Source organism: Mirounga leonina, unplaced genomic scaffold, assembly GCF_011800145.1.
Source record: "Mirounga leonina isolate KUSES-001 unplaced genomic scaffold, KU_Mleo_1.0 Mir_125, whole genome shotgun sequence".
Lineage (NCBI taxonomy): Eukaryota > Metazoa > Chordata > Mammalia > Carnivora > Phocidae > Mirounga > Mirounga leonina.
Window position 1 is genome coordinate 22,704,208 of NW_023270305.1, and position 27,366 is coordinate 22,731,573.

The following is a 27,366-nucleotide window of genomic DNA, read 5'->3' on the forward strand; positions in this document are numbered from 1 at the left end:
TAATCTGAATTAGAATAGATCACCACATACATGCACATGCATACACACCCATGTAACTACCTCCCAGATCAAGATACAGAACATTCTCAGCACCACAGGTTTCTTTACATTCACTTAATTTGAGAAGCTGAATACTAAAGTAATTTTAAATTTGATGTCAAGTAAATCATAGTAAGTCTAATAATAAACCAGATCATAGTAAATAAGCTCCACAAGGGGAAGGGCATTCTCTTTTCCTACTCCCTACTGAATGTACAGTACCTAGAACTTAGTATTTAATTTACTGAAAAAAGCTGTTGACTAGAGAGCAAAGGTAACTAATTTAACACTAATAAAATTCCCAGAAACAAATATCCTATTTAACATAATTTTTCAGGAAAGTATGTAGTTGAAGAGAAGAATTTCAATGACCATTTCTATATACAGATAGATGGCACTACAGTCTAGATGAGTCAATGAGAAAATTATTCAGTGGGGACTCTGAATTTATTCTGAACTTTCATCATTAATCTTCAACCTAGGATTTTCTGGATATGATACATTAGAGGAGCTGCCTCATTTAACACCATTTCTCTTTGACACAAACCAGAGTAATCTTTTTTCATTTCCTTTTTACTTGTTTTGCTATTAGTTCTGTTTATCTTTAATTCAAACTTTCTGGAACTTTCTATCCTAGCCAACACATTTACCTGAATATCTAGCAGAATTGGGAAAAAAAAACAAAAAACAAAAAACAAAAAACAAAAAACAACTTTCTTCCGGTTTGAGCCTCCAGATTAGTAATGGTTGCCTGGCATTATTTTGCCAAGACAAAAAATGTAGGTAAAGAGTAAGATGTCACCTAGCCACTGCAACACAGCTGTAGTAGAAATAGGGGAGAAAAAAAAAAAAACGAACACAGAATGACAACTGGTTTCCAGAAAACAAAAGACACAGCTGGGGTTTTTGCTCTACTTCAGCAGGACCTGAAAATTATACCCAATCCATGTCTGCAGAAACAATGTATTCACTTGACGAGTACATCAAAATCACTCCTAACTAGGATACACAGACAAAGATTTTTCATGTCTAGTGTCATGTAAATGGTCAAAACGAAAAACAAATGTTTTAAATCAGCTGAAAGCAGAGAGTTTTGCTTTAGTTAGGTTCAATTTCAGTAAATACCATTACAGCTTAAAATGAATTGCTGTTGGCCAATTTCCTTTCTTATTACTCCAATTACATTTACTATGTTCATTCAACAAATTAACACAATACAGCAGTAGCATCATAGTGCTATTTTCTAAGCTTCTTGGCAATTTGAAATCAAGAACACGAGGAACTAACATTCCCTGAGAATAGTTACTATGCACCAGGCACCATGTAAAGCACTTGGCATTGCTATCTCATTTAATTTTCTCAAAACTCCTAAAACAAATAATCCCAGTCCTCTAATAAACACTTGATCTCAATTTTTTATAGTTTCTCATATGCTAAATACTAAAATCAAGACACGAGTAAAGCAATGTCACTGTACAGAAAAAATTCTATACATGTTTTGGTATTTACTAAAATTTTAAGAACACTACAGGATCAATGATCTTTCCAGATAAGAGAGATTTTAAAACTATGAATATTACTATTTTGAGGGCACTAATTATGTGGCAGACACTGCATTAAGAGCTTTACATTTTATCACCATAATTTTTTAATGAAGGTAGGAATCATGATCCCAGCTTTCCAGATGAAGATCTGAAGTAAGTGACCTGAAAAGGGTCTCTAATTTCAAAACAAAGTTTAAGAATCAAAATCTCCACCCTGAGTCTGTCTCTTTGGCTTTAGAACACTGCTATCTCTTTCTTGGACTCTTTTTTTTTAAACATACGCCAATAACAAAAAATAATAGTACAGGTTTAAACACTAATGTAATTTTGACATTGGGAATCCATGCACAATCACTCACTCTAAGATTGGGCAAAGCTTTTGGCCTGTTCCCTGGGTTTTGATTTGCTCACTGTAATTTGATTCTTTGGCGGTGGCCTCCCAGCAGAGATCTTGTTTCCGTTTGGCTCAATCTCAATTCTACCTGCTGCTCAGATCTGTCTGCCTTCTCAGTTCTCCTGATAGCCAGTCTCACTAGTTCTTTGAGTTTCATCAGTTTAAGCGTTCTCTTCAGCATATAAACTCCTAGAAGGCAGAGATACCGTTTGTTGCTAAGTCTGCTTTATAAGCCAATATGTTGATAAAGGAATCTACTGTAGACATCTAAAAATATATTCATTCCTGAAACTAATATACACTGTATGTCAACTATACTTAAATAAAAATTAAAATTTACATTAACTATATCCATACTCACAACAGAAACAGTGTACTATATACTTAAAACAAACACATCCAAGCCAAACTAGCAATCCTATTTGAAAGCTCTCAAACTACAATTTTGAGTTAATACATACCCATACAAAATACATACCCTTTTACATCTAGAAGATTCACAACTGGCATTTTGGGCCAGATAATTCTTTGTTGTGGGGAGCTCCCCCGAGCATTGCAGTAACATCCCTGCTCTCTACCCACTAGATGCCAATAGCACGCCCTCTCTCCCCAGTAGTGACAACCAAACAAAAAAACTCCAGATACTGCTAAATGTTGCCAGGGATCAAAATCACTCTGGTTGAGAACCACTGGTTTAATTTAATCTTATACATTAAAATGAGATATTGGAGCTATAATATTTGCCAATTAAGTAGTGCTAATCTACATTCTTACAAGGAATAAGGAAAAAGTTTACTGGTGTTCTCAGAGTGAATAACTTTGAGAATTTCAAGTATTTCAAGAAGCTGGCCTTTTGCACAATCCTAGGAAGAAAGAGTTCTTTGAATTAAATATCTGAAAAATATAAACTAGTCGGAGCAGGTTTGGTACAACTAAGGTACCAATACATGAAACAGAATGGAAAAGAATACTGGTGCTTATCTGCTTATTTCTTTCTATAAATCATTTAATCAACAGAGGTTAACTATCACCACAGATTATTTGCAGTATTATTTTCAGCAGTAAAAGCAGGTAGAACATATCCTTTAACAAATGTCTACTGAAACTAAGGCATTTGGGGGGACAGAAAGATGAGTAAGACAGAACCAATTTCAGTGTAACATAAATGTTGAAGCATTTCAAATCTTCAAGAAAAGGAAGCTAAATTTTTGGCTTAAGTTAAAGACAACAACAACAAAAGAAACTCCACCCAATCCGCCCTCGGGACGTGTCATGAAATTGGACTGAATTCAAAGAGTGACCACTTTTGGTCATATCCAAGTTTTAAGCAAAGCTCAACTACAAATGATCTGTTAGATATTTTCCTGGAAACAAACAAACAAAAATCTCAATGTATATGTTTTGTATTATCTGTATTAGAATTCAATCCCAATTTTAACTAAATATAAGCCTGAAATCTTTCTATTTCTATGAAGTTTTATATATCCTCATCTATACTGGAAATACCAATTTCATTTTCCCCCTAATTGAACACCATGCCTAATCTGTATTTATTACTACTATTTTCAACATTTCCCCACATGCCTGTTTACTAATTTTTTCGTGAAATGTATTTTTATATCATTTGACTAAATATTTAGAGATCAATGTTTTTCTTACCAATACATGAGCTCTTTACAGAATAAAGATGTTAGATATTTAATACCTGTGTAGTATTTCCCCAATCTTATCTTTGTTTTTATTTTTATATATGTAAATATTTTAATTTTCAATACTCAAATCTGTAAACTGTTCTTTACCCTTGTGCTTCCTTTTCCTGATATCAAAGTGAGATATCCCCCTCTCTGTAAGTTTGATAAATATTCAATTCCATTTATTCTCTTTTTCCTTTGATCCAAATTCTCAATATTTAACCTTTACTTTAATTCCTCTGAAATTTATCCTGGTGTCAGATATTAAGTGGAGGTCTTTGTTAATGCTCCTCTCATTGCCTAACTTGTTTTCTAAACTCCATTTCCGAAAAATGATTCTCTTTTATTTCTCATGCCTCCTTAGCCATATACCTAAAATGTACGAATGATCTATTACTGTTCAAGTCATATACAGTTTCCATTATTGTAGCTGTTTTTCTCCCCCCCTTTTTCTTATTTTTCAGACTTTTAACTTAATGCTTTTGGCTACTTTTTTAAACTTTAGAAAAATATTGTTAGGGTAAAAAGAATCCCAATAAAACCTTGAATGGAAAACATAATTTAATTTGGGAAGTAAAAATTATACACTGTTAGTCTTTTTTTTTCAGAATATAATACATTTCACAAAGTCTTTTAAATACTTCATAAAAATTTAAAATTTTATTTATATCTGATTCATCCATTTCTTAAGACAGTTATCAAAAAATACTTTACTCATTCTTTTCCTAATGGAAATATTAATGTACTCTTGATTAGTTTTCATGTCCTTCTTTTGCTATCAAAAGATCTTATATAGTTTCAGTTAACTATCCCTAGGCCTTTGTAGTTGCTCTATAGGCTCCTTCTGGCCATTTAGTCCTTGGGAATGTGCATACAGTGCAGGAATACAGAAAAGCATGCTTACTCACTGCTCAATAATAGTAACTAATTAAATCAGCTGAGCTCAAAATTGTGATTCTGAAGTTACATCTGTAATCACCATTAATCTAAAGACTCATATAACTACCTCATCCCCTGAGGAATATAATATACTATTATATTATAAAATAATATACCAAGACAAAAATCACAGGTTTTCAGGAGCTAAAGAATGCACATGAAATAGACACATACGGCCCAAGAACAATTAGATAAGCCACAGAACTGATATACCATTAACCTCCAATTTTCTGCACCAATAAAGAGAACATTTGTAGAAGCTAATAGAAAACGTGAATAATTTACCTATACAGATTAAGGAACAACTGGGTTGTCTTCTACACAGCAGAAAATAGATTATGACACGTGTATATTCTATAAAGCACAAAAGCGAAACATAAGCTTAACTGGTAGTAGCTTTCACTCACTTCTGGATCACCACTAATTTCCAATAAACTCCCAACAGAAAAAGGTTCCCAAAGTATGTGCGACTTAAGTTTTGTTTTTTCAGTTTAGAAACCACTAAGGTCAGATTAATATTATTATTAAGAAACTAATACTGTGAGACTGCTATATGCTAGGTACTGGGCTAAGCAAAACAAATTTCCTATACACACACACACACACACACACACACAAATAATATACATATACACACACAACCATGAAATGAGCACTATTTTAACCTCATTTTTTAGATAAGAAACCAAGGTTACACAACTAGTAAGTGGTAGAGATAAGCCCAGATTTGACCCCAAATGTTTTTAATAACCATACTATACTGTTTCATATGAATTTTTAGAATTTATTCAACCAAAAAATATTTGTTGAACACCTACTGTGGACATGTCTGACCTCACAGAGCTTACAGTTTTATGGTGGCTATACTCAAGTAAAAGAACAATCAATATAATGAAAGTTTAAACACAAGTTGTCCAGGAATGAAGAGCATAGCACATGGTAATTAAATGGATATATATAAAATGTTATGTTTTACTATTCTCACAATCTCCATAAAAGGCAACTATGGTTTAATGTACTGGAAGAAAAATGATGGTGGAGATGGTAAATGAAATTACCATGAACAGAACAGAAATCCCCACAAATTTCTAGCTCACATAAAATTTAGAACACTACTAGGAAGCAGAATCATACAGCTTTATTCACTTACCCATGGGGGGAAATGTCCATATGTGCATAAATACACAGGTTTCTGATTATTGAGGATGTTAAAGGCATCTTGCTTTATCCATGCTACAAGCTATCAAAGTAGTAGCAGGGCACTTTACTAGCCACTAAGGTTTATTTCCCCAGGTGAAGGGCCATAGTTGGTGACAATAAAAGCAAAAAGTTGGGTTTAAAGCAAGCTTTCATTACCTCCTGAATGAGATGGTAGTTATTCCTTTAGTCATTTACCATTTTGTACCTTTATTTCTGGTCTTACCATGATCTACCTTATATCACGGTAATTTTACATTCACTCATCTTCTTTTGCCAGAGCATAAATCATTGGGGCAGAAAATTTATCTTTCATCTTGGTAACTCTACAGTATCTAGCCTGGTGACTGAACAGAATAAGTGCACCACAAATATTTGTTCAATTGCATGAAGCCATACAGATAATGGCCCCTGGTAAAGGCTCATTGTACCACACTATTTAGCTCTCTGCAAACTGCCAAGTAAAAGAAATGAAATCACTAGCTCTTATTTTTCTAAAATTTTCAACTATCATAGTAACCTATAATCAGATGCAGACCTCACTGAATTTATGTATTTGTATACAAGATTTAAAATATACATATAATTATATTTTATATGATGGCAAGCTCATACAACAAAATATGCAATTTAAATATTTGGAAAAAATATCTTCAGTTTATTACTTATGTGGTCTCTTAAGCTTATTGATTTCCATTACATTTAGGTTCTCAATTCTGGCTACTCCTTAGAACCATAGGTAGAGCTCTTAAACAGACTCTCTACTCCCAGAAAGCCTGACTTAACTGGTCTGGGGAAAGGTCTGTTAAGCTTCCTGATTGTTCTAAGGGACAGCCAGGGTTGAAAATCATTGTTACAAACTAAGTTGCATGTAACCATGAAACCACATACGTGGAATCTGTAAACGTTTAAAAATCTTGATCCTTCACAACCTGTGGCCTATGATAAAGATTTTTGAAAATTGAGCTACTTTTGCATAAATATGACAAACCAAAATTTGAAGATTCTGCTCCTAATTAAAAAAAAAAAAGCTGGTCTTTAGGAAATGCCACTGACATAGTTACCAAAAAATTTTGTGGGGTGTTTAAAAGTAGTTGGATAAGATTTTATAAGGAAAACAAATAGACACAAACACTGAAGTGTATTTGTCAAAGTATATATATTAGAGATTGTTCATTTGATTGTAATCAATTTACTATCTTATCAAAAATTACTGAATCATGGAAAACTTTAATAAGGAGCTTGGTCCACACTCCTTCAACCTATTTCCAACAGTAGGCTGGGACTGAAAAATATTTTACAATAATGCATTCACTCAGATGTGGTCATGGCACAACCTGGGGGCAATTCAAATACAGCTTTCCATTACATTATATATTTCAAGTGAAAGCCTAAATATTAGATAGAAAGACGAGGAGGAAAGCAAACAAACATGTGCAGGAAAATTTTGTAAGGGCAGTAAAAATGGCACACAGGAAAAGACTAAAGGAAGCTTTAATGAATACAAAAAGTCTCCCAAGTCGAGGAAACTATAACCTCAAGACCAAGTTCAACAAACCCCAGCAACAAAAACAGAAAAAAAAAAACCACAATAAAGCAATCATATTTAAACTGCTGAAAACCAAGAAGACAAAAATTGTAAATGAAGCCAGAGAAAAGAACATATTGCATACAGTTTGGATCCAACACAAAGTAATGAAAAGTAATGAAAATGTTAAATATGGAAGTAAATATAAAAGGTAATTTTTCTCACTTTTAATTTCTTTAAAACATAATTTACTGTTAAAAGCAAGAAGAAAAACAATGTGTTGTGGGATTTGTAGCAACAGCTGATCCTCATCATTCACAGATTCTAGATCTGTGAACATGCCTACTCCCCAAAATTTATTTGTAACCAAAAATCAATACTTTCTGTGCTTTTACAGTCATTCACAGACATGCAAAGAAGACAAAAAATTTGAGTCACTCTTGTGCATGTTCCCATCTGAAGTCAAACAAGGTGATGCTCTTGTTTAAATTCTCACAGTGTAAAAACACATGTCCTTTTCACGGTCTATTTATTGTCATGTGTTCTGAATTTGGGGGCTTTTTTGATGGTGATTTTTCTGTTTAAAATGACCCCCCAAGCATCATACTGAAGTGCTGTCAAGTGTTCCTAAGATCAAGTAGTCTATAATATGCCTTATGGAGAGAATATGTGTGTTAGAGAAGCTTCATTCAGGCATAAGTTACAGTGCTGTTGGCTGTGAGATCAATGTTAATGAATCACCTGTATATACTAAATAAGGCATCTTTAAACAGAAACACATATAAAACAACATTATGTAGGGCGCTTGGGTGGCTCAGTTGGTTGAGCGACTGCCTTCGGCTCAGGTCATGATCCTGGAGTCCCGGGATCGAGTCCCGCATCGGGCTCCCTGCTCAGCGGGGAGTCTGCTTCTCCCTCTGACCCTCCCCACTCATGCTCTCTCAAATAAATAAATAAAATCTTTAAAAAAAGAAAAAAAAAAACGTTATGTATTTACTGGTTGACAAAAATGTTGTGACCAGATGCTCACAGGAACCCAACCCTGTATTTCCCCTAGGAGCAACTCTTCAATATTCACTAATTCACTAATGTTTGAGGTCACTTTACAGAATATAACTATCACAAATTATGAGAATCAACTGTTTACAGAAATAAAATGTACAATAGTACAAGTGACAAAAGAAAATAGAAATATACTATTCTAAGGTATACATTACATCATACTTAGAATAGTATGATACTGTTTGAAGACATCTCTGATGAAATAAAGATGTATATTATATAAACTAAAGGATGAAAAATTTTTTATAAAAGACCAGATACTAGTATTTTAGGCTTGGTGTACCATATGGTCCCTGTCACAGCTACTTAACTCTGCTGTTGTAGCATAAAAGCAGTCACAGGCAAGATATTACTGAATGAGCATGCTATGTCCCAATAAAACTCTATTCACAAAAAGAGATGGTGGGTGAGATTTGGCCCATAGATGTAGTCTACTGACCCTGGCACTAGAGAAATTGCTGAAAAAATTTTTTAAAAGAGAATAAATCAACAATGGAGATAAAATGGACTTACAGAATATACTCAATTCAAAAGAAGAGAAAATGACCCAAGACCAGAAGAGACAAACAAAAAACAATACATTTAAATGCATCTATATTAAACACTGTATTAAATATAAATGGTTTAAGCACTTAAAAAACAGAAGTTGTCAGACTGAATTTAAAAAGCATAACCCAAGCATATGTAATCTACAAAAAACCCCACTTCACATATGAAGACAGAAAGTATATAAGCAAAAACATATAAAAATATACCACAATGCAAACACTAATCTTTTGGGGAAAAAAATAAGACTGGTTATATCAATACCACACAAATGTGACTTCAGAACAAGGTACATTACCAGAGATAAGGAAAAAAACTTACACTGAAAAAGAAATCAATATATCAAAGGTTGTAAAAATCCTAAATGTGCCTGCAAATAATTTTTGCTTCATGTTTTTAAGCTCTATTAATTAAAACTGAGAGAACTAATAGACAAATCTAAAATTATATTCAGATTTCAATACTCCTTTCTCAATAAATGGTAAACGAGTAAAAAGAAATCCAGAAAGAAAACACTATCAACCAACTCTTCCTGACCTTCATAGAAAACTTCACTCAACAAGAGGAGAATATACATTTAAAAGAATTGCATATGTAACATTCAGAATGTAGTGTAAGATAGAATCCTACACTATTAAAAATAAAACCCCTCAAATTATACACATTGAAATTAAAGTATATTCTTGGGCCAAAATTAAAACTAGAAATCATTATAACATAAAAACATCTGAAAATTTTTCAAATGCTTCCAAATTAAACAATCCATGGATTGCAGATGAAATCACAAGAGAAATTAGGAATTAATTTAAACAAAATGTAAATGAAAATACAACATATCAAAGTTTGTGGCATGCAATTAAAGTAGTGATTAGAGGGAAACTTATAGCACTAGACACATATAAAAAAGACAAGACTCAAATCAATGACCCAAGCTTCCACCTTAAGAAACTGAAAAAATAAAGTTAAACTCAAAGAAGGTAGAAAAAAGAAAATTAAAAAATTGAAAACAGACAATAATAGAGAAATCACTTTAAAGGGTAATGAACATAAAACACAACTTTCACCAATGGATTTGCCAACTCAGATGAAATGAAAATCTTCCTTTAAAGACACAAATTATCAAAGTGCACTCACAAAAGAAATAGATAATCTGAATAGTTCTATGCCCATTAAAGAAATAGAAATTGAGTTAAAAACCTTCTCATAAAAAAAAATTCTAGGCACAGATGGCTTCATTGGTGAATTCTACCAAATATGTCAGGAAGAAATAATTACAGTTTTGTACACATTTATTCAGGAAACAGGAGGGAAATACATCCAAACTCATTTTGTGAAGCCAACTTTACCCTGATACCAAAACCACACAGAGATAATAGAAGAAAAAAAAGTTACAGGCCAATACATTATCTTAGACAGAAAAATATTAAGAAAATATAGGAAAGTATAAAAATGATAATATATGATGACCAGGAGGGTTTGTTGCAGGAATGCAAGGTTGGCTTAACATTCAAAGGTAAGCCAACATACCTCATCAATATTAACAGACTAAAGGATAAAAATACACAGATACAGAAAAAGTATTTAACAAATTTACAGTCATTCAAGATAAAAAGTCTAAGCCAACTAGGAATAGACAGGAATTGCCTTAACTTGATGAAGAACATCTAAAAAAATTTACAAGCAACTTAATGGTGGAAGACCAAATGCTGTTCCTTTTAAGAGTGGTAACAAGGCACAGATGTCCACTCTTACCACTTCTATGCAATATAGTCCTGGAGGTTTAGCCTCCAGTACAAAACAAGAAAATGAAATGAAATTTTGGAAGGCAAAACATAAAACTATCTTTATTTACAAAAGACAAGATCATCTATATAGAGAATCTTAAAGAATTTTTTAAAGTTACTAGAAGTAATAAATGAGTTTAGCAAGGTTGCAGGACACAATGTCAATGTACAAAAATCACAATATTTCTATATAATAAAATGAAAAATCAGACTGAGATTTTTTTTAAAGTCCCATTTATAATAGCACCAAAACCCCATTTATAATAGCACCAAAACCATCAGCAAAATGATGTACACAATTTCTATAGGGTTTTCTTTTTGTAGAAATTGTCAAGTTGATTTTAATGGAAATGCAAAGGACACAGACTGGTCAAAACAATTTTGGAAAAAAGAACAAAGTTGGAGGACTTAATGCACCTGACCTCATGTCTTTATAAAATTAAAGAATTCAAGACAATGTGAAATCAGTTTAGGGGTACACAGATATAGGCCAATAAAGCAAAACAATGTTCAGAAATAGATCAAAATGTATGGTTAACTGATTTACAATAAAGGTCCTAAAGTAATTCAGTGAGGGAAGAATAGTCTTTTCAACAAATGATCCTGAAAAAATTTGATGTCCAATGCAAAGAAATGAAGTTCAACCTTTATCTCACACCATATACAAAAATTATTATTTTTTTAAATAAATTCAGATGAATGGGTTGGAAGCGGTTTACAGTTTTGTTTTTTTTTTTAAGATTTTATTTATTTATTTGACAGAGAGAGAGAGACAGCGAGAGAGGGAACACAAGCAGGGGGAGTGGGAGAGGGAGAAGCAGGCTTCCCATGGAGCAGGGAGCCCAATGTGGGGCTTGATCCCATCATGACCTGAGCCGAAGGCAGACGCTTAACCACTGAGCCACCCCGGCACCCCCCAAAATATTTTTGAAATGGATTGTTACGAGTTGAGTTGTGTTCCTCCAAAAGATGTTAAAATCCTAACCCCCAGAACCTGTGAATGTGACCTTTGGAAATAGGGTTTCTGTAGATAGATGATCCAGTTAGAATGAAGTCATTAAGGAGGGCCCTAACCCAATAGGGCTGTGACCTTATAAAAAGAGGAAATTTGTCAACACAGACAGACATTTATAGAGAGAAGTCAATATGAAAACATAGGAAGAATACCATCTATAAGCTAAGGAATGCCTGAGGCCATTAGAAGCTGGGAGAGAGGCATGAAACAGATTCTCACTCACAGCCCTCACAGAAGGAACAAACTCTACTGATATCTCAGTTACAGACAGCTAGCCTCAAAAACTGTCAGAAAAATTTCTATTGCTTAAGCCATGCAGCTGTGGTAGTCCCACAGAACTAGCATATGGATTATAAAGATAAAAGCTGAAATTATGAAACTTCCAGGAGAAAACAGGGGACAAAATCTTTCTTATCTTCATTCAGGCAAATATTTTTTAGATATGAAACAAAAGCACTATCCATAAAGAAAAAAATTAATTGTATTTCATTAAAATTAGAAATTTTGGCTCTCCAAATGATACTGTTAAGAGAACAAAGAATATAGCATATTATAATGAAAAGTACATAAACTAACTTAGATCAGACAAAACAGACTTTTTTTTTTTAAAGATTTTATTTATTTATTTGACAAACAGAGAGCACAAGTAGGCAGAGAGGCAGGCAGAGGGAGAGGGAGAAGCAGACTCTCCACTGAGCAGGGAGCCCGATGCGGGGCTCAATCCCAGGACCCCGGGATCATGACCTGAGCTGAAGGCAGCCGCTTAACCGACTGAGCCACCCAGGCACCCCCAGACAAAATAGACTTTAAGCCAAAGACTGTAATAAGAGACAAAGAAGGTCATTATATAGTGATAAAGGAGTCAATCCAACAAGAGGATATAATCTTTGCAAATATTTATGCACCCAACATAGGGGCACCTAAATATATAAAGTATATAAAGCCAATATTAACGGACTTGAAAGAAGAAATAGACAACTACACAATAATAAAGGGATTTTAGTACTGCACTTTCAACAATGGATAGATCACCCAGACAGAAAATCAAAAAAGGAACACTGGAGTTAAACTATACATTAGACCAGACACTTAACATTTACGGTAACATTCCATCCAAAAGCAGCAGAATACATATTCTTCTCAAGCAAACATGGAACATCCTCCAGGACAGATCACGTTAGGCCACAAAACAAATCTTAATAAATTTAAGAAGACTGAAATCATATAAAACATCTTTTCCTATGACAATGGTATGAAACTAGAAATCAATTACAAAAAAAAAAAAAAACCCTGGAAAATTCACAACTATGTGGACATTAAATAACATGAATTGTACAACTAGTCAAGGTGAGATCAAAAGAGAATAAAAAAATACCTTGAGACAAATGAAAAATACATATACCAAAACTTACGGGATGCATAAGTTCCGAGAGCAAAGTTCATAGCAGTAAACACGTACATGAAGAAAAAGATCTCAAATAAACAACCTAACTTTACACCTCAAGGAACTAGAAAAGTAACAAACTAAGCCCAAAGTTAGCAGAAGGAAAGAAGTAACAAAGATCATAGTGAAATTAAATCAAATAGAGACTAAAAAGACAACAGAAAAGATCAATGAAACTAAGAGCTAGTTTTTTTGAAAAGATAAGCAAAACAAACCTTTAGCTTAAAGAAAAGAGAGGACTCAAATAAAATTACAAATGAAAGAGGTGACACTGATACCACTTAAATACAAAGGAACATAAAAGACTACTGTAAATAATTATACACCAACAAATTGGACACTTGGAAAAAATGGATAAATTCCTAGAACAACCTACCAAGCCTGAATCATGAACGAGTAGAAAATATTAACAGACCAATTCTATAGTAAAAAGATTGAACTGGTAATCAAAATCCTCACAAAACAAACAAAAAAAAGCTAGATTACTTTACTGATAAATTCTACCAAACATTTAAAGAATTAATACCAGTTGTTCTCAAACTCTTCCAAACCATATAAGAGGAAGGAACATTTTTCCAAGCTCATGAGGCCAGCATTACCCTGATACTAAAGACAGACAATGACACTACAAGGAAAAAAAAAATTATAGCTCAACTTTCTTGATCAACACAGATGCAAATATTCTCAACAAATATAAGCAAACTGAATTCAACACCACATTAAAAGGATCATACACCATGATCAAGTGGGATTTATTCCAGGGATGCAAGAATAATTCAACATCTGGGAATCAATAAGTGTGATATACCATATTAACATAATAAAGGATAATAAGTCATCTCAATAGATGCAGAAAAAGCATTTGATAAAATTCAACATCAATTCATGACAAAAACTCTAAACCAAGTGAGGTATAGAGAAAACATACCTCAACATAACAGGGGCTGTATATGACAAGCCCACAGCTAACATCATACTCAGTGGAAAACCTAAGATCAGGAATAAGACAAGGATGTCCATTCTTGCCACTTTTATTCAACATAGTACTGGAAGTCCTAGCCAGAACAATTAGGCAAGAAAAAGAAATAAAAGACATCTAAATCAGAAAGGAAAAAGTAAAACTGTCTATGTTTGTAGGTGACATGAAACACTCCAACAAAAAATTTTGTTAGAATTAATCAACAAATTCAGTGAAGTTGCCAGATACAAAAATCATATACAATAATCAGTTGCCTTTCTATACACTAATAAGTTACTATCAGAAAGAGAAATTAAGAAAACAATCTCATGTATAATTGCATCAAAAATAAAATACCTATAAATAAATTAGTGATGTCCTCAACATCACTAATCATCATCAGATAAAAAAACCTATAAAATAAGGTGAAAGATCTACACACTAAAAATTATATCTATAAGACATTAATGAAAGAAACTGAAGACCCAAATAAATGGAAAAATATTATGTTCATGGACTGGAAGAATATTATTAAAATGTCCCTACTACCCAAAATAATCTACAGATTCAATGCAATCCCTATTTTCCAATGGCATTTTTCACAGAAATAGAAAAAACAATCTTAAAATTTATACAAAACCACAAAAGAACCTGAATAGCCAAAGCAATCTTGAGAAAGAAGAACAAAGCTGGAGGCATTTACATTTCTTGATTTCAAACTATACTTCAAAGCTATAGTAATCAAAACAGTATGGTATTGGCACAAGAATGGACATATAAATCAATGGAACAGAACAGAGAGCCTAGAAATAAACCTATGCATATATGGCCAATGAACTTATGACAAAGAAATCAAGAATATACAATGGAAAGGATAGTCTTTTCTATAAATGGTGCTGGGAGAACTGGGACAGCCAAATGCAAAAGAATGAAAGTGGACCCCTCTTTTACACCATACACAAAAATCAACTCAAAATGCACTTAAGACTTGAATGTAGGACCTGCAACCACAAAATTCTTAGAAGAAAACATAAGGGATAAATTCCTTGATATCATTCTTGGCAATGATTCTTTGGATTTGACACTAAAAGGAAAGGCAACAAAAGCAAAAATAAGCAAGGGGGACTACATCAAACTATAAAGCTTCTTCTCAGCCAAGGAAACCACTGACAAAAATCAAAACACAACCACAGAAGGTGGAAAACGTATTTGCCAATCATGTATCTGATAAGGGTTTAATACCCAAAATATATAAAGAACTATAACTCAGTGGCAAAAACAACAAAAATAACAACAAACAATCCTATTTATTTATTTTTAAAGATTTTATTTATTTGACAGAGACACAGCGAGAGTAGGAACACAAGCAGGGGAAGTGGGAGAGGGAGAAGCAGGCCTCCTGCTGAGGAGGGAGCCCAACGCAGGGCTCAATCCCAGGACCCTGGGATCATGACCTGAGCCGAAGGCAGTCGCCCAACGACTGAGCCACCCAGGTGCCCCAACAATCCAATTTAAAAATGGGCAGAAGAACTGAATAGACATTCCCCCAAAGAAGACATACAAGTAGCCAACAGGCACATGAAAAGGTCCTCAATATCACTAATCATCAGGAAAATGCAAATTAAAACCACAAGGAGGTATCACCTCCTGGCTGTCAGAATGGCTAACATCAATAGGACAAGAGATAAGAAGTGTTGGTGAGAATGTGGAAGAAAGGGAACCCTTGTGCACTGGTGGGAATCTAAATTTGTGCAGCCACTATAGAAAACAGTACGGATGAAGAAAAAAAAAGAAAGAAAGAAAAGAGTATGGACGTTCCTCAAAAAATTAAAAAGAGAACTACCATATGATCAAGCAATGCCATTTCTGGGTATATATCTGAAGAAAATGAAATCACTACCTCTAATAGATACCTGTACTCCATGTCAATGCATCATTATTTACAATAGCCAAGACACGGAAACAACCAAATGTCCATCCAAGGATGAATGAATAAAGATATTGTGGTATATATACCACATATAGAATATTATTCAGCCACAAAGAGAAGGAAATCCTACCATTTGCGACAGCATGGATGGACCTTGAAAGCACTATTAAGTGAAGTAAGTCAAGCACAGCAATACAACTACTGTATGATCTCACTTGCATGTGGAATCTCATATAACTTTAACTCACAGAGACAGAGAACAGATTGATGGTTACCAGAGGCAGAGGGCAGGAATGGGGAAAATGAGTGAAGGTAGTCAAAGGGTACAAACTTCCAGTTATAAGATAAATAAGTTCTGGCAATGTAATGTACAGCATGGTGTGTATAGTTAACAATTCTTTACTGTATATTTGAAAGCTGCTAAGAGAGTAGACCTTGGAAGTTCTCATCACAAGAAAAAAATTAACTGTGGGAGGTGATATTATGTTAACTACATTTATTGTAATTATTCTGCTAAATATACACATATCAAATCATTATTTTGTATACCTTAAACTAATACAAATTTATATATCAATTATATCTCCATAAAACTGGAAAAAAATTAGAAGCAACATAAAAGACCAAAATAAACTGGTTGTAAACTTTATGCTTCAAGATGACTGAATGCAGTAGCCTTTAAAATGACGATTATTTAGACTATTATTTAGATTAAAAAGAGAGAGGATGAAAAGAAACCACAGACTGGAAGAAAATATCTGCATTTTATATTTGATAAGAACTTGTATCTAAGATGTTTAAGAACTTTTATACCTCAATCTGTACAGAACTTAAAGAAAATATGTGAATAGCAATTAAGCCCATGGACAGATAACCAATCTCATTAGTCATTAGGAAAATGCAAATTAAAACCACAAGGAGATATTACTACACACCAACCAGAACAGTTAAATTAAAAAGATTAGAAATACCAAGTGTTGGCAAGGATATGGCCATCTTCCTCCTAAATATTTATCCCAAGGGAATGAAAACATGTATCTACAATCAAGATGTGAATGAGAATGTTCATAGCAACTCTATTCATAATGCCCCCAAATTAGAAAAAACTCTAATATCAATCAACTGATTACTGAATAAACAAAGTATAGTGTATCCATACAATGGAACAGTACTCAGCAACAAAAAGGAACTACTGACATACCTAACAGCATGGATGAATTAAAAACAAAAACACAAAACACTGAGGTATGTGAAAGATGGCAGGACAAAAGACTACATACTATGACTTCGTTAATATGAAAATCTAAAAAAAGTGTAACCATAGTAACAGAATGCAGAGCAGTGGTGGCGCAGGACCAGGATGAGGAAAGAGGACTGCAAAAGTACAAGAGGGAACTTATGGGCTGATGGAAATGCTCTAGATCTTGAATGGGTGATAGTTGCACAACCACATAAAATTGCTAAAACTCATCAAACTTATGATCTCAACAGGGATGGATTTTATTATAGATAAATTATATCTTATCCGATTTTTTAAAAACAAACGCCTAATAAAAATAGCTCTTAAGGAAAAAAAATAACTGCATATATTATATGGCACATTTCTATTTAATGTCTGAAAGGTGCTAGAAAAACTATAAAATCCAATCTTACCCAGTAAAATAATTTAAAAATGTAATATTCTTTTTAGATCATTGCATTTTCTAAAAAATATTTAAATATTATTTCTGAATATGGAATACATGCATAAGGCACAAAATTCAAAAGGCACACAAGGGTATACAATGAAATGTAAATCTCCCTTTCACTCTTATTCCCCAGTCACTAGTTCCCTTCCTGGAAGAAACCTATCTCTCCTTCCAAAGTCATCTAGAAACAATCAAGAGGGGCGCCTGTGTGGCTCAGTCGTTAAGCATCTGCCTTCGGCTCAGGTTATGATCCTAGGGTCCTAGGATCGAGCCCCGCACTGTGTTTCTGTCAAATAGATAAATAAAATCTTTAAAATAAATAAATAAAATAAAAAAATAAAAGCAATCAAGAAATTAAATGTCTGCGTATATATGTATGTTTAAGTGTGTGTAATACAAAATGATAGCATAGTATGCCCTGTTCTGCACGTACGTTATCTATATATCCTATATATCTTGCAGATCTCCCTCTCCCCCATCCATGTACACACAAAATGTTTCCTTTTTTAATAGCTGCAAAAACTTTTAAAGAATCCCACAAACTACACCTTGGATCACTACAGTGGTACTTTAAAAAGCCTTACAAATCTGTAAATTTGTAAACTCTATTCTTGAATCTGGGGTCAAATTCCCATTCCTTATGTCTGTGGTCAATTATTACTAATACACTGTTAGCTTTGGATGGCAAAAAATGTAAAACAGACGGAATATACCTTTGGTATTATGACTAGATTAAAAATAGATTTTAAAATATCTAAAATATTATTAAAATGAAATTGTAAGTCAGGTAACCCTCCTCGCTTAATTTAAAACTTGGGTTGCCCTCTGGGTTTATTTCACTAACTTTTAGAGACCTTTCTTCTGGTCCCCTAAACTAAGCTCTTTTCATCACTTTTCAGCCTTGTTAGTTTCTCTATAAAAAGAGAGATGGGGAGGCGCCTGGATGGCTCAGTCGTTAAGCGTCTGCCTTCGGCTCAGGTCATGATCCCAGGGTCGTGGGATCAAGCCCCGCATCGGGCTCCCTGCTCAGCGGGGAGCCTGCTTCTCCCTCTCCCACTTCCCCTGCTTGTGTTCCTTCTCTCGCTGTCTCTCTCTCTCCGTCAAATAAATAAATAAAATCTTAAAAAAAAAAAAGAGAGATGGGAAGGTTCTTCTGGAGGATAATGATTCCATTTCAAGAGTCATAGCAGAACACTAGGGCCATAATCTTCAAAAATTTCTGGAACACAGGAACTCTGTCTTATTAAAGTTTGATAAAAATCAGTCCCATTATCTCCCCCAGAAAAACGCTACTTTTCTTCCTGAATTTTCTATCTTGGTTACCAGCATCACCACCCATCTAGTCACCCACGCTGCCCTTCCATCCTTTGCTCTTCCTCTATGTCCAACAGGCTATTAAATTTTACCAACACTACTTTCCCAATACCTTTCAAATATATCATCATCACTTTCCAACCATCTCAGTTCAGATCTTCATTACAATGGCTTCTTAGCTGATCTCCTTACTTTATGTCATACTTGGTTACACATTTAAGCTTTCCAAAACACAAATCTGATCATGTTGGGTTGCTGCACATAGACCTTTGTTAAATCTACACTCTTACAGGAATCAAGTGTGAAACTTTTTTTGGCATGAGGCAGGTAGTGTGGGGCAGTGAAAAGAGGATACAGATTTATAAGTTAAAAAAGACTTGTGTTTGGGGGCACCTGGGTGGCTCAGTCAATTAAGCGTCTGCCTTTGGCCCAGGTCATGGTCCTGGGGTCCTAGGATCCAGCCCCACGTGTGGTTCCCTGCAGGGAGCCTGCTTCTCCCTCCTCCTCTGCTCCTCCCCTCCACTCACGTGCGACCTCTGTTCACTCTCTCTTGCTGTCTAATAAATAAAATCTCAAAAAAAAAAAAAAAAAGATCTGTGTTTGAAGTCTGACTTTCAGCAAGTAATTAAATGTCTCTGAAATTTAGTTTCTTCCTTTATTCAGCAGCAATTATATCACCTATACCCATTCCACTCAGTGAGGTCCTTGGAGAAGGAACATCAATACCACCTAAGAGTATATTACAAATGCAGAGCCACCCCAAACCTACTCATTCAAAATCTGTATCTTAATACAATCACTAGATGATTGGCATACACATTACAGTTTGAGATGCACCACAAACTTGTGAGATTAGTTAGAAAGTGCATGTAAAGCTCCTGACATAGAGTAGGCACTCAATAAATGTTGCCTATTATAATCTTCCTCTTTTCCTTTTCTGTATCTTTGCTCCTCCTGATTCTTTTGCCTGGAATGTATTCCTCACCTCCTATATTATTGAAATCTTGCTCATTAAGTATCAAATGAAATGTTACTTTCTGTTCCAAGTCTTCTACATCCTTTATCAAAGTGAGAAGGGCACTCTGTAACTTCACTTTCTACTTTTTATGTTTTACTCTGGTGAATAGGTTTCCTTCAGTAGACTTTAAGCTTTTTGAGGGAAGGGACATCTGATTAATCTATTTCCTAAAATTTAACCAGTACCCTATCTTTTAGAAGGTTCAGGTAGATGCAGTTACTAAGAATAGATAAAAGAAAAGCAGGTGTGTCCATGACAGTCCTGGCAGTAAACCTGGAGCTGTACATGTGTAAAATGGATGACTGATGAGCAAGTGCCCAAGACAAGAGGAAAGGTAAAAACGAGAAAGAACTTCTGACAGGTTTTTCCATCCTCCAGATGAGTTAGGGATCCATGAAACATCTCTAGAAAATCTTAGGATCTGAGCTGGTTCCCTTAAGATTTTTCTCTGATTTAGCCTGAAACAGGTCATCCCTTGAAACTCCTTTCTCTCTTATCTGTCTCTAGCAGTGAAGACCCAAATTTAGATTAAATGATTCAGAATCTCACTGCTGGAATTACACACCAGAAATCATCCCAACTCAATCATTTGATAGATTTGGAAACTATAATCCAGAGAAGTCAAATCACTTGTGCAAAGTTATACAGTAAATAAATACAGCTGACCTAGTTTCAAGCTCAAAACTCTTACACTACACTTAAACAACAGTTAGGATCCCAGCAAATGTCAAAAGGAATGTGTAATATGCTTATGCCTATATATACTATATATTTTTGCCAAATACATCCCCATTTCACTATAATATTGATTCAAATTCAGTTTACTATGATATTCATTTTATGCTATCTCTATAATCAATAATTCTATTTTATATCTATATAAAGTTTACCCTGAGTTATTTTTCCAGCTCTATCCTATTTCCTTGGCATCACTGTATTTTTTCATGGATTATGATGTTTAATCTAGTTTCCTAAGAGTTAACCCATCTGACCCACATCTCACATCTGTATTAAAGATGAAGTAACATGAATTCTAAAATAATCCTGTAGAAAATCAGTATGCCTCTGTATGAATATAAGAATGAAATGAAATTTGTTAAGATTGAAAACAATAATACAGATTCTACCAAAATATTAGTTATAAATTTCTATAGGCTCAAATAAAAAGGAAACATTCAAGTTACAAATTGTAGTTATTTAGATAAATTCTTATCTTTAAATTAAAAACCTAGTTGCCAAGATATTTGTGAAAAACTCCTATAACATTTAATGAAAGGGAAAATAAAAGCAAAAATACTTAAAAGACACGCAGATGATTCTACAGATCTACAAAAGGAAAGTGAATCTTTAGGCTACATTTCAATAGACAAGTTACTGTTACTACACAGGAGGCATAGGCTATTTCTACAAACCGCATAACATTTTTTTAAGACTGTTAATTACTTCTACATCAGAAGATAGTAACAAATCATATAAAGCATAAGAAATTAAAACAAAAACAGTAAAATGAGGAGCCTAAATACAAATATATTATTCTCACCTGATACGATTTTTCCAATAAAAAATACACTAATTTGTTTGAAACATATCTGAAACATATGCTCAGTCCATTAAAAATAAAATGTAACCAATTCTTACTACTTAAACATATAGGTCTATGACAAAATAGAGAACATACCTACTTACCCATCAAATCAAGATTATTAAAGACATTTAGTTAAGGTTCCTTAAAAAATGGTATAGTATAGGGCATGAGGTAGGCAAAGGGAAACAAAATAAAACCACCCTCAATTTCAAATTTTTTCTATATTGTCATATATGCAAAACTCATTTACCAATATTGTTAAGCAAGAGAGAATGGTATTCTCATATTAAATGGCAGTATAGGCGAAATCAAGACCTAAAGGGAAGAAGGTACAAAAAAGAGTGCAGAATATGAGGCACCTAGGAAAAACAGGTGTGGACCTGGGACTCAGCCACAGCTGTGTCCCATCCTTTTGGTAAGCCACCTGGATGCCTTGTATTCTCTGCCTCCTGTTTTCTCTAAAAACAAATGAGATTTCTCAAGTCCTCTTGATTTTATATGGATTTTCCTGCTCTTAAAAGAAAAAATAAATAGGCAGTATTTTAAAGTTAGGATAAAGGCTCCAGTTGTTGAAATCTGAAATTTCAGACTTTAGGCTTCTAATCTATTAGCACTCTACCAAAATGATCCAAATTAGGATATAAACAATTGATCCATATATGTTAACTCACTGTTGCATGTATAACTTATAGGAAGGCGTTAGATACAATATTAATTAGAAAAACTATTGACATAAATAGCATGCACGGTACCTTTTGATAAACAATGGAGCACACAAGATCCTTGACAGCAGATAAAGATAGTTCCTGGGCTTCGATGGTAACGCTCTCCCGTGTAAGGCCAATTTGCAGCAGAAATGAAATTGTATGCTCTGAGCCTCTGGAGTTGGTGAGTGATGGCGCACTGAAACTTCCATTAGAGAGTCGGGCAGAGAGTCCTGTTTTAGGACTTGAACACGGAGAAGGAGCTGGAAGCACAGCAGGAAGAGTTGCAGGTAATACAGACTTCTGGGCTGATGGAGGGGAATTGTTTGCAGACATCTGCCTTTCTTTAATATTTTAAAATAGTTGTCAATTTTTTTTCAGTGGTTATGAAGAGGCTTTTAAAATCACAGCAGTAAAAAAATGACTGTACTTTTGGATTTAATTGAAAACTTCTTTATTTCCTCTTTTAAGCCACTCATGCCAATGATTGCAACTTCTACAACTGTGAGTTGAATACACAAAAGGTCCTACTTCCCTTAGTATCAGTCCCATCAAAAAGGAGTCTTGTCTTTAGGACCACAACCAGAGATTTGGAAAGGATTTAACATCACTGTATTTTCCTCATCAGAAAAGAGTTGACATTGCTTCTTTACTAACCATCTTCATTTATTTTCTTTTAAGTCTACTCTTGTCTCTCTCTTTTAATTTCAGAGAATACATAGTGAATAAAAGTTGTTTTTCTATTAAGATGAAATCCTCCTGGTTTAAAAAATAAGTGTTTAGGATTAATCTATTTAACCCTTATCTTGAGGTTTACTGATTTGATGGGACACTTTTTCAAATGTCCATACCTTAAATCACCTTTTCAAATGTCTTTACTTTCATTTTTGGGGGGGCAAATTTTTCCATGATGAAGCACAAAACTTTTTAAAACAGTACAGGCATATTTCACTTGATGAATGGGTCCACTGAGAAAAGTTGATGCTTTCTGAAATGCAGTCAGCCTGGAAGGAATTTTAAAAACACTCTTAATATTTTATACTCATTTGACATTATTTTAAAAAACCAATAATCCCTGTATTTTTTTTAAATGATAAGTTTTGGTTGTATGTTTGTAATTCACCAAGAATCCTAATGGGTAGCCATTTTGCGGGGGGGGTCTAGTTAACAGAGACATTATTTTCTTAGAGGTATAATTTTAGGGAGAGCCTCCTGCTCACCACCACCACCACCACCAAGTCCCTGGCACTCCTCACTAATACCTGAAACCTGAAGATCAAACACTTTTATTCCACAAATATACAACTGAGTTAGGAGAGAAACAACGAAATATAGAAGGGACTAAAAGAAGGTTAAAATGGACACTGTCATAGAACTAAAGTACAAACCACTCAGCCATACAAAAGATGTATAATACTGTCCTAATAAAGACACGTCAAAAGTATTCTTTTTTTATATCAAAAAATCTAATTCTGCCAAAATATGATTGTTGACTTGCTTTGTTGACAGACTTCTTTCAGAAAGCTAAGGAAGCAGAAGGGAACATACTATGCACAGTTATATTGTGAACGATGTATTGATGACAGGATCACAGGAGAAAGTGATCTTATTATAAAGGGTTTCTAAAAGTAAAAAAAGATAGAGTACTAGGCTCAGTTACAAATGTATCACAGTTTATAATAGACAGTTCAAAAACAAAAGGTATGACCCTGATGGCCTAAGTGAAATGGCTCACAAGGGATCTTTCTAAATTTTACATATATACCTGTAAATAATTCCAATGATGAAAAAGAGTGAAGCATCCAATGTGGCTGCAGAATGACTCTCTGGACAGTAGTTAATGGGGCTAGATAAATTAGGTGAACATAACAGAAGAGCAAAAACATACAGATATGGTAACAGGAATTTGAAAGCTCAGGAAAAACTAAGGCTTAGAAAAAATTGCTTAAAGATAACAAAAACTTTTATAACTATATTCAAAAAAATATTATTCCACCTTATATGGTACAGCACTTAACATCTTATAAATGTTTTACATACTTTACCTCATGCATATCTCTTTGGAGACAAATATGATTTCTGCAGATGAAAAAACAGAAGCACAAGCAGATAAAGCAATGTGCCCAGCATCACATGGGTATTAAGAGGAGTGGTAGGGGGGGAGGGGCACCTGGGTGGCTCAGTTGGTTAAGCGTCTGCCTTCAGCTCAGGGCATGATCCCAGGTCCTGGGATTGAGTCCCATATCAGGCTCCCTGCTCAGCGGGGAGCCTGCTTCTCACTCTGCCCCTTCCCTCCACTGGTCTCTCTCTCTCTAGCAAAAATAAATAAAATCTTAAAAAAAAAAAAAAAAAAAAGAGGCAGAGTGGGAATTAGTACCTAAGTCTCTATACCTTCTTACCAAGTGCTGTCTCCACAATAACACATTGTCAAAGAGAACAAGGAACTGAGAGAATCACTGCTCAGAGAGGATGTTGTTAAGGTTGAGAGAGCACGCAGAGAAGGCAGAATTGCTCAACTTTTATTTTGCTTATCTTCTCTCAGTTTTTAAACTAGTTGTAGAAGAGCAATGAGAACCGAAACCCAAGCCTGGTGAATGAGAGACTAAAACAACTTTATATGAGTGCAAGTCTTTGGTTCCAGATGCACTTCATTCTATGCTGCTAAAGCAATTAGCAAGTATAATCACAAAGCTGACTCCTATAACCTTGGAGAAAGAGCTCAGAAAGAACCAATCAGGGCCTGGAGATGGGTCAGAGGTGCTTCAAATTTTATGAGCTGGAGGAGTGGGGAAGTGGATTCCAGAAAGCACAGACATATAAACTTAATATTAACCTTTAGTCAAATCTGAGAATAGATTGTGAAAACAAGTGGTTCCTGAATACTTAAAAAAGAATATAATAATCACTAGATGACAGCATGAATTCAAACAAATAATGCCAAATCCAATACATTTACATCTTGAAAGAGACTGATTACTACACTTCTTAGATGCAGGAAAGAAGAATAATAACTTGTGGTCACTGAGCTCCAACTATGTGTCAGACACTGTTCGAAACGCCTCATATGTGTTACTTCATCTAATCCTCTGCAACAACCTATTTTATAGTTGAAAAAACAGTCTTAGAAATTAAAGTACTTGCCCAAGATCACACAATTAGCAAAGCCAGGGGAAAAAAGTGTATTCTGGCCAAAACAGTATTCAAGATGGTTTTTTACGCTGTTTTTGCAAATAAGTTGAGTGTGAGTTGGGTATTAGTGTAGCTGGGTAAGTTTACTGGTCTATATCAACCTAGATGAAAAAGTCTTTAGGGGATGTGCCCTGGACCTCTGTCCTTGGCCCTACATTGATTTTGATTATTTATAAGATAAAGACACAGAAGACATGCTTATAAAATCCCCAGAGTGTACAATCCAGGAGAAACAAACTAAAATTAAAGTGAGATGTAACAAGGGTGAGTGTAAAGCTTTACATTTAGTTTCAAAAGTAAAATGTGCAATGGAGAAGAAATGAAGTGCTCACTTAGAAGCTCTTCGTAAGTGGAGTTAGCCACCTAAGAGTTTAACAAGGGCTGCTAATCAGTGACTAAAAGAACCAGTGCAAATCTAACTCCCTCGGACCCTGAGAACATATCAACGTCAATCTGTAAACTCTGTTGCTAGTCAGCCTACATTACCATTGCATTCATTTCTACACTCCACATTTTTAAGAGCTATACTGATTAAAAATAATAAAAGCATGTATCCAGATAAGGGTTAAGACAATGTCGTGTGACAAATATATGCTTAACAAAGCTAAATAGAATAATGGTCTTCAAATATTTGAAAAGGTGTTAAGAGAATAATCAGCTTTACTCAGTATCACCACAGAGAAGTAAAATGAAGATAACAGCAGTACTTGTTTACCTCACAGGACGTTATGAGGATAGAGCTATTGCAATAGAGCTCAGTAACTTCCAACAATTTTCATAGTAATTACATGAAAGAATTAATAATTAAAATAATTTATGCTAAACGCTGCAACTGAGATATGATACATCATTACACCCTTACAACAACCCGAGGGGATTTGTTTGACTCTGTTTTACAGAAAAGGAACCAGAGTTTCAGAGAAGTTGCTTGTTCACATCTAATATGAGATGGAACTCGGATTCAAACAAAAGTTTCCCTGACTCCAAAGCCCACGTTCTTTCTACTATTTCATTCCACCTCCAACAGCCTAACAACAGAACAGGTTTCCTCCTGAGATGAGCTACTTAACATATACAACTCGCGTAGTTTCAAAAGCTGAACAACTATCATAAAAAAGGTAATAAAATATCTATGAATAATACTGTATTCAGGTTAAATACTTCAAAATACAAGATGCTGCTGTGTTCAGTAATAATTTATTTTCAATGGATGTCTTCCCACTAAATTTTCATTTTATTATACCTGTTAATGTTAGCCAAATAACAGTAACTAATAATACAATCAGCCAATCTGTCAGAACTATTGATAACTATTAATAAACTATGTTACACTTTGTATAAAAAGTATTTTTTAAAGTTTCAGCATGAAAACAAATAGAAGAAACTAAATGAGCTGTCATATTACCTTCTGCCCACTCATCCCATCTGTCTTCTCTCTCCTTTTATTTTATGGAACCCTGATTTGCTCTGTAAGATGCAACAAGATGTAGGATGAAAAATATTAAGATTAATATCAAAAAATCTAATAACTATAATTTAATTTGCCTTTATGTTTCAATTAGGAAAACTGAGACAAGACAATTACTAATTTATAAACTGTATATCAATTAGATATGTTTGTTTCTAGCAGCCATGAGTCGGCAAGCATTTCTAGTATGTTTATTTGGAACATTTAAAATATTCTTTTGGGGAGTTATGTGTCACATATCCAACTCAAATGAGCTTATATATCCATCACCACTGTTGAATGGAATCAAAAGATGAAATATTAAAGGAATCTTGAGCCCACCCTGCTCT

The 27,366-nt window shown here is 34.2% G+C and overlaps 1 protein-coding gene across 2 annotated transcripts in view; it reads right to left on the reverse strand.

The window, feature by feature from the left end:
• The window catches only part of PRKD3 (protein kinase D3), an 85,783-nt gene that overhangs the window by 54,948 nt on the left and 3,469 nt on the right, over window positions 1-27,366 (reverse strand). Inside the window, exons 2-3 of one of the 2 annotated variants that reach the window (XM_035000913.1) lie at window positions 26,975-27,036; window positions 22,429-23,384 (exon numbers count right to left, since the gene is read on the reverse strand). In XM_035000913.1, coding sequence (XP_034856804.1) covers window positions 22,429-22,716 — 288 coding nt within the window. In that variant the 5' untranslated portion in view covers window positions 22,717-23,384; window positions 26,975-27,036. The remainder of the gene's footprint in view (window positions 1-22,428; window positions 23,385-26,974; window positions 27,037-27,366) is intronic. The other variant, XM_035000912.1, reaches the window with a different exon arrangement.